We start from the raw sequence: 9,226 nt of genomic DNA on the forward strand, positions 1-9,226 counted from the left end.
TCTCTGTGGGCTGGAGCTCAGGGTTTGTGGGCAGACTGCCCGGCGACGGTCTTCTCTGCGCAGGTGTGTGACACACACCTGGAGGGGATGCGTGGAGAATACGTTGTTGGGGCTGCTACTTTTAATAACATACACCCGGGCCCGGACCCTAGGCTAGGGCTTTATCCGTGCCCCTTTGCCCAAGCCGCCCCTAACTCCGTCCTGCTCCAAGCATCCTCCTCTTGGACCGGGTCGAGGGAGTTGGGCTTGGTTCCACCGGTTGGACCGTTGGAGCATGGGCTCGCTCATAGAAATCGCCAACCCTCTTACAATTCTTTTTGATGGTTCAGGCCATGTGCATCGCCACAGCCCACAGGCAGCATCGCACATCAATAATTCAGGCACGGGGCCAAGCGATGTGCGTTCACACGTTATTGCATCGCAATGCTGCACCAGCAGTGAGGTGGGCTCGGCAGTTAGCAAAGATCAGGCCTTAATACTCTGCAGGGCGAGTAAATCTGAAGTCCGACGCCGATTAGTTCATAAACGTTCAGGAACTACTGAACTATGCTGCTTGTTGGGTGTTGCCCTAGTGAATCTTAGCCTCTCAAGGGATCTTGATTACGTGAGTTTTTTTAAACGAACCAAGTAGGAAAGCTGCCGATTATATTAAAAAACAAGAAATGACATCCATAATGGGCATCATAACAACCAACACGACACCACCACCGACCAGCACGACCGCAAAACTCCTCTCAACTCGACTCAATAATAACCGGTTGAATTGGGACATCAACACGGTTGCGCAACTCAACTCGATTCCACTCAAAACCACCCGCCGCGCCACCACCATGACTCAACCCCATTGCCCAGGTCAGACTGGGACATCGACCTAGACCTCAACTCACTCTGCCCGGTCGGATTGGGTCGTCCAAAGCCTCTGCACACCCTGCTCGGTCGGATGGGGTCTTCGACGCGAGCCGCACCAACACAAGCAACATTTTTTATTTTTATTTTCAAAGGAGGAAGAAAGGAAGAGAAGAGGTAGCACACCCTGTTGATGGCCGTCACTGCCATCCGGATTAGCCTAACATCGCCTTCGAAGGTTACGTCGCCGAAAGCACCGCCGACACCAGCCCAAGATGGGTTAGGTTTTCACCCGCAACATCCGGCACGGAGAGGCAGAGAGGTGCAAAAGGATGCCTCCAAGGAGGTAGCGGCGTTCGCAAACATCGCCGTCCAAACTTTCGCCAGCACCTCAGCCAATCCCGGGGGGGACGGCAGCAGACCTGACCGCAGCAAGAGTGGTGCAGGTGACCAAAACGGGTGTCCCCGTCGTCACCTGGCGCCGCCGTGCACAACATGGGCGTCCCCGCCGAGCACGCCACCACCAGGGGCCGCGCGCAGGCCACGGGACCGCTGAAGTTGGGCCTCGCACGCCGCAGCCCAGGCCGCGGACGACACTGCTGCAACAGCCGCATCCCATCGCAGACGCTGGGGCCGCTGCAGCCGCGCCCCTTCGGCCGCCCAGGCCGCGGATGCCTCCGTATAGGCCGTGGGGGCAGCTGGAGCAGCACCCCGCCGCGCAGAGGCTCTGGGAGAGCAAATCCAGCGGTGAAGGGCGCAGATCTGGCCAAGTGCGAGGCGGATCCGGCCGCGGGTCACCGGCGAAAAGCTGCCGCCGCCATGAACGGGCCAGCCACTAAAAAAGGACGAGGGGGAGGAAAGGAGAGAAAGGAGGGAAGGTGGAGCCCACCGCCGCCTTCCTTGCAGCCGTTCGGGCTTCCGGCGGTAGCTTGGGCAGTGGCGAGACGGGGAGCAGAGTTGGGTGCGGCGGCGCTCGGGGGAGCAGGTTCCGCCCGAGCCGCCCCCAAGGAGGAGGGACTTACGTGAGGTTTTCGGTACGTTCAAACAAGCCATGTGTCCACGTTGGAGTGTGCATGAACCATTCAGTGCATATCCACTTGTTTTTGCTGAGTCCTTTTGCAGTAGACTGTAGACGTGAGGCAGCTGTTACCAATGACCACCGGACAAGCATGGACGCTCAGGTCATGCATGTACAAATGGCACCAACAGCTTTGGTACGGTTAACGAAACAAGAGATCAGGCAGGTAAAAATGGCTGTCAAGCAGTGCATGCTAGCAATTAGCAGGGCCCCTCAACCGCGCCGACACTGATTCCCGCGCACCTGCAGGCTGCAGCTGCTCCTTGCACCAATCGACACTCTCAAGCGTTTGGCCCTTACTGATCGTGGCCACATTTGCAGGCCTTCATTGATCTAAGCAGCACGCTCTGCTGCAGCAACTCCGTCCTCACTTGCAGAAAACAACAGCAGCTACTCAGCTAGCATATGTTACTTATGGATATGCTTTGGTAGCGGTCAAATATCCAAGTCATCGCCGAATACACCTTGCACATGTTTTCCCCCAAAATAGTATCAGCAGAAGCAGGTGCGTGTCATATCCGTTTTGCCTCCTGCGTGTGTTCCACGTCCATGTTTTGGAGCAACAACAGGATGTCACGCTCGATGTAAAGAGTTGAGCAGGGTGAATTCGAGTGGAGAGTGCGGATCGTGAAGTTCTAGAGGCTATTCGCAATCACATATATGACTGGAATCCAATTTATCATAGAAGAAGACCGGCCCATGCGCTCCTTCCCATCTTCTTCCTCCCGACGCCGCTCCCCTCGTCCACAGCCCCGGCCGGCTGCGGCTGCCGCTGTGCCACCCGCCCCACCCACCACCCACTGCCTCACCACCGCAGCCCCGGCCTTCTTCTTACCCTTGCCGCCGACCACCACCCACCGAGGGTCCCGCGCCGCCTCGCCTCTGCCGCCGACCGAACCGCCAGCATCACTGGGCCACCGCCACCCCCAACCTCACCCTATAGCCGCCGGCCATGGAGCCACCTCCCACCCACAGAAACCCAAAACCCTAAAACCGCCGCATCGACCACCACCCCTACCGGCGGTGACCTCGCCGCCGGCTGTTCCTCCCGGAACCCTAACCCCAGCAACCCCGCAACCTTAACTCGACGGTGCTACAAGCGGCGGCGACGGTGACGGAAGCTCCGTTGGGTTGCTCATGGGATTTTTGCAACCGGTCCACTTACAGTAGTGCGCGTGACCCCTAACATTTCCGAAATTCTCTACCCAGAATCAACGAGGAAATATATAATCAATTATTCATACGGGGTTTGGGCAGCCAAACACTAACAGAGTAATACCTGCTAGGAACATGTAAGCTTCAAATCTTGCAAGCACGCCATTAGTAGATATATCCATTCACGCATCCTTTTAACCTCCAATTTAAAAGGGAGCTTTGTATCAGCACCACTAATGCTTGGGTTCGTTTCAAAAAGAAAAAAAAATCACTAATGCCTGGATTGATTTTCCTCTGGAACTGAAATTGACTGCGTGGGGCATCAAATATTTAGTGGTTACACAATTAGGTTGTTGGGTACTCAAGATATATCTAATTGTATAGTTTCCAGCTGTTCAAGCTCCAGATGTTTCATTTCGTCTACAAAGAAAAATAGAAGGCTCTTATTTTCCTTAGAGAGTTTGAAGCCTGAGCAGTCAGCACAATACCTCACTGTTGCAAACACGCAGTAGTCACCGTGTCGTGTAATCCAGCGAAATATGTTGTCGCAGATTACGATATTCTATGTAGAAAGGTGCGCTTCGAACAAATACTCACTCCATCTTAAATTATTAGTCGTTTGAGCTTTTCTATATATACAAATTTTGCTATGCACCTAGACGTAATATATAGCTATAGCTAGATGCGTATTAAAGACTATATATTTAGAAATACTAAAATGACAAACGGATAGCCATAGAGAAGCTGCAGGCAGGCTGTTGGTAAAAGAGCGTAGTCTCGTGTCGTCTGTTTCTTGGTTTGTGCACGGTGAAGTGAGCAAAACTGGGATCCGATCGATCAGACCAATAACTGAAAAAACTCGGGGACTCATCAAGCGTGGGCCGGAAAAAGCCATACGTGAGCCGAAAAGCCCAACACAGTATGGGCTACGCCAAGTTAACGGACCGACGAGGAGGCGGCGTGTGGTTAAGCCTCTGGTTACTACCAACCAAACCGCGATCTTAACCACATGGGGGCCGGCATAAAGAGCGCTCCCTGTTGGACTTCCTCGGAGGGCAAAGAGTTGGCAAAGTGGTGGGCCGGCAGTTTGTGGGATTGAGCCTATGTTGCTGATAACTACCCAAAAGTTGGGGGTCTCACGGCCCGGGCTGGCAATTGAACAGAAAGGGGCCTGAAAATTAGTGGTGAGAGTTGATCGAGGGAATTCATTTGAAAATTTAATTTTTAGTCCTAATTCTTTATTTGGTTCGTGGAGGGAACCAAGGAAGGAAGTTGGAGAGGGAATTCATATCCTCTATTTGGTAGGTAGGTTTTGACATAGAAAATCATAAGTCATGATGAACGGTTAAGATCATTTGATTTCATCTTAAAGTAGAATTTCCTTCCAATTACCATCCTCCTTATGGAAAGAGACCGGTGGGAATTGAGTTTCTAAACTCCCTTTCTCCATCCTAATCCATCCTAAGTGAACTCCCCCTCCCACGAAACAAACAAGATAATTTTAATCTCATATATCTGAACTCTCATTCCCTTGCATCAAGTACCTCCAACCAAACAAGCCACGGCCTACACAGGTTGGGGGCAATAATGCAGGTCTGCACCGGCCACGCAACTAGTTTTCAAGGCCTACAGTTTTTGTGATACGTCAGATGTTAAAGGTTCATCATTCTTCGAAAGAGAAAAGAAAAGGTTCTTTGTTTCCAGATACAGTTTGATGGCTCAACACAATACATCACTAATACCAGCATGCAATGTCTGTGTTGTGCAAGCCCCAAAATAGTTGCTACCGAGTACCATCATATCCTGTGCAAAAGCATGCTCTTCGATCATGCAGTTGGAGCGAAAATATTAACGCTCGTTATCACCCTAGATGCGGTCCAGCCAGCTGCCAAGGCTTTCCTGGGAACCAAATTGCAAGTCCTGACGCAAAACAAAAGAAAAAAAATGATGAGATTTGTCAGAGCAATATATTGGCACCGGGAACACCAGAAGGATAGGCTTACACCAAGCTGAAGGTCTGGAGGCGTTCCAAGATCCACATTATGGAGATCAGGTAACCCGTAAAATGTGTTCTGGTTCCTGTCAAGGATCTCGTTCCTGCATTGGGACAGAATCGGATAGTCCAAGGGAAACAGTGCTTCGTCGTTTAAGGAATTCGGATCTTCACGACAGAGCAGAGGTTCATCTGGGTTCAGCTGAGCCCGAGATGCCCCTCCAACAGCCTGCTGCTCTTCAGCTCCAGCACACCATGCAGGGTTCACTGCATCATCCTCCAGGCTAACAATAGAAATGGTAGGCTCTCCTTCGTCCTGCAGTAGTAGCTGTATCGAGACCACAAAGTTAGAGTACTGGGCATGGTCATGAAAACAAGATTTTGGCAATGCATCAACGGGAATTGCAAGCATATAAAGCATGTCATATCTGTCATGTCAAAAAGTTTACTGTACATGTTTCCAGGATACTCACTTCTCTATCAATGAAATAGGCACAATGCCACAACCTCATGCTCGTTAGTTCAAAAATATGTATATTTCCATGATACTAATAGAAGTGATTCTCTACTTCAATAAAGTAAAAAAAAAGATTATACAAACTCTAAGTCATCTATAAAGTAAACAATTGTTTGCTGCTGATTTTGAAACATGATTATGAATTGATCTCTGCTGGATCACCAGCACTAGTTCCCTGCTGGCCTTAGTGGGAGGTAATACAAATAGCTCTGTACACATCACTTTCAATAGCAACTTCTCTTATGCCTACTTGTGCATTTTCTAAAACTGGCTTATACTGATCTAGCCATTTTTGTACATCACAATGATCCCAAAGGAAGTTGATGTGAGTTACCTGATCCTGCAGGATGAAAGCATTCTTCTCAGTTTCACATGGACTATTATTAGGATGACGTGGCTGTGGGGTATTTGTCTTTGGAGTTTTAGGACCAATCACTGAAGCAGATGCGTCGGGTTCATCATAAGCAGTTTCTGTTCCAGAAACTTCTGTACTCTTATTTGGCATTTGGTAGAAGATTTTGGAAACAACAAGATCCCCATCCTTTTCATCTTCCTCTTCTCCAAGGTGATACTGATGCATTACCCAGTGAGCTCTATCAGGCTTTCCACCTCTTTGCGAACTTTTGTACAGCACCATTATCTCCTTCCAACCTTTCTTAACACCATTGTCATATATGGGTTTGGATCTCCCTGTCTTGTGCCATCTCACATGGTCATCAGTAACAGTGTTATCACTGCAGCTTATGACCCTTCGACGCTTGCGCTTGCCACAATTATAGGATTTTGAAAGTCTATGGAAGAAATGAGCATTGCTACCATCTGTTTTCATACCTACAAGGTCAATAAGAACCAAATTTAGAACACGAGTACACCAAAAATTCATAAGAAAATAGCCAAATACAAATATCAAGAAAGAGTTACCTACCAGGAAGATTTTCAGGATGTGAATAGCAGATTCCTTCATCGTTATCTATAGTTGGAATAAATTCATCAATGAGCACATGTGGCTTTGAACCTCCCAGGCCAATTTTTTCTTCTAAATGTTCAAGCAACTCCAAATCAGATGGATCAAACTTGACTCCAGCAGGCAGCCCAGGCCACAGCATGGTAACCTGCAGAATTTGAAATGCAGCAAAATCTTGCTCAGAATATGTAACATCTCCAGGTGAATTGAATGGAAAGACAAATTTCCTTTGTACCTCACCTAAATAGAACAAATGTACTTACATCACTGTTATCAATGACATGACTGCAGTTCGGACATTCCCTCCGTGCTTCTGCAATAAACTCACTTATTTTGTGATTGGCACTAGGAGCTGTGTATCTTATCTTCTTAGCAATGCCCCTACCAGTTATCAGCCATGACCTGGAACAAAAGGGACATATTTACCATATTGGTGCTGGGTCACAACACGAGTACTTGCACGAGAGAATTTGAGGACAATCAAGCTAAATAAGCTGAAATGTATGCATTTTAAGCTAGTAGTCTATGTGTAACAAAAACAATGGAGTGATTTGGTGCCCTGTTCTTGAAAATTTAACCTGGCAAGACAACTTGGTGGCTGGACTCCAGTGGCAAAGCATAGACTGAACAAATCACACATCAGGGTAGTACGGTGAACAGCTCTGTTTATCTGTTCCTTCTATCCCCAACCCCCACCCCCTATCCCCCACTCTGGACATGGCTCCAAAATTGTATCATACGAAAATATAAATGAGCCATACATCAAATAAAATCATGGTGTTCTTCTAGCTAATGCTAACCATCAGCACTACCCTGCCACGATTTGGGGCCTTCAATGCCATGCAAATGTTCAGCAATTCCTATTATTCAAAAAAAAATCCAATCCAACAGACACGCGACACGATCGAGAAATCGCAGCGCTCTAGGGCCGCCGCGCGCGGGGCGGGGAGGTGTGGAGAAGAAGGAACCGTCGCAGCACCAAGAACCCCCTCACAACCAAACCTGAGGAGCCCAAATGCACCGCGCGATCGAGACAACCACGAAGCAATAAGCAACCCCTAACGATGATGAAGTCGAGGGGAAAACAGGGAGGGAGGGGCCGGAAAAAAGGAAGGCGCAGAGGACGATTGGTACCTCGCCATGGATGCGCGCGGCCGGCCTGCGGAGGCGGAGGCGGAGGCGGGACGTCGTGGCGGCGGCGCTAGTCGGCGGCGGAACGGTGCCTCCTGCCTGCCGCTCCCCTGCTTGGCCCGGTCGCGTGCGCGGTCGGATTGGCCCCCGCGCCGAGCGGTTATAAACGCCTCCCCCTCCCTCTCACTCCTCGCAGTGGGAAGGCGGGAAAGCTCGCGCGGCGCGGCGGGAACCGGGAAGGCGACGCGCTCGCGCTCGCGGGCCGGGAGACGCGGAGCCTGTCTGGTATGTCTTCCTCCGCCTCCCCCCCTGAAGCCGCAGCTCTCTCTGCTTCTGAGGCCCCGCGCCTGCTTTTTGCCTCGGGAACCCTGAGCGCTGCTGCCACCGCAGTAATTGGAGCGACCGTTGCAGCTTCCTTCGCCCCCTCCCTTTCCTTCCTTCGCAAGCCGCGCACGCGACCCGAGATCCGAGAGCGCTCGTTCGCCTCGCGGGGCCCATCTCCAGCTCCGCTCCGTGTCTTTTCCAAATGTACGGCCCACGGCCCACCTCCTTCGGACCGTAAGCTTGCGTACGATTGGGCCGAAATGTTCTTTTTCTTCAAAACATTGGGCTGGGCGAGACGACAGCGTCCGCGACTCGACCGCATTTGCGATCCGTCACGTGGGAAATGGTGTGTTTTTTTATTCTCCAAAGTTTCACTTTCATGCAGTGGTTTCTCACTGTTACCACAATACTAGCGTGGCGCCGGGGTTACCAAGCCCACCCGCAAGCGACGAGAAAAGCGAGTGCACTTTCGGTACGACCCGTCGCGCAGATCTGCTTTCCAGCAAGCTCCCACCAGCATCCCTTGTCCTCACCTCTGCAACTTACCCCTGGTTCATTTGATCATCAGAAACAGTGTCGAGCTAGTAGGTTTGTCTGAGGGGACGTTCATTAATATTAAGGTTACACATGGAAAGGTTGACACAGGGGAAAGGGGGCAAAAGGGATGGACGACGATCGCCGGCCGTGCCGTGCCGTGCCGCGCGTGGCGATGGTCGTGCGGTTGAGCGACCCGGTGGCCGGTCAACACTCTCAAGCGATTCTTAAATGTAGAAACGACCGAGCAGGTCAACACTCCAGCAGCGCACATGCGCTTAGTTCGGACCGCGGCGGACAGAGCAGCTGATGTGAGATTAGGCTAGTGGGCCTAGAAATTCCCCACGCGGATCGTACCGACCAAATTTTCGTACAACCAAAGTTTCTGAAACTTTCTACCGCAGAATCGGCCAAAAGCAACGGCATCAGTGGTGGCTGTCTCGAGTAGTCGAGTTCTACTTGCCTGACGCCTGACGGGCGCTGCGAACCGAGCTGAGCCGGCAACAGTGGTCGCGTAGCACGACCGCGTCACGGGACGTTAGCCACTTAGCCGGAAGCTCCGAGCCGTTTCTCTGGTCTGCCACCGGCACGTGGCGCCACGGCGACGAAGTTACAGGGCTCCACGCGCGCGGATGGGCGGTCGAACGATATCTGCGGGCGGCGGCGACCGACCCTGATCCACGC

At 51.2% G+C, this 9,226-nt stretch overlaps 1 protein-coding gene across 2 annotated transcripts; it reads right to left on the reverse strand.

Moving 5' to 3' along the window:
- Positions 1-4,591: 4,591 nt before the first annotated feature.
- Positions 4,592-8,024, reverse strand: LOC112894646 (SUPPRESSOR OF GAMMA RESPONSE 1-like). 2 transcript variants are annotated; one of them, XM_025962418.1, is made up of 6 exons: positions 7,688-8,024; positions 6,817-6,955; positions 6,515-6,701; positions 5,924-6,420; positions 5,083-5,400; positions 4,592-4,999 (listed from the first exon to the last, which is right to left on the reverse strand). In XM_025962418.1, exons 1-6 carry the CDS (start codon positions 7,693-7,695, stop codon positions 4,946-4,948), a joined length of 1,203 nt encoding a protein of 400 aa, XP_025818203.1. In that variant the 5' UTR covers positions 7,696-8,024; the 3' UTR covers positions 4,592-4,945. The 2 variants fall into 2 exon arrangements, with proteins under 2 accessions (XP_025818203.1, XP_025818210.1); XM_025962425.1 differs by lacking the exon at positions 7,688-8,024 and having other exon boundaries at positions 6,794-6,923.
- Positions 8,025-9,226: the final 1,202 nt, after the last annotated feature.

This window comes from Panicum hallii, chromosome 1 (assembly GCF_002211085.1).
Source record: "Panicum hallii strain FIL2 chromosome 1, PHallii_v3.1, whole genome shotgun sequence".
NCBI lineage: Eukaryota > Viridiplantae > Streptophyta > Magnoliopsida > Poales > Poaceae > Panicum > Panicum hallii.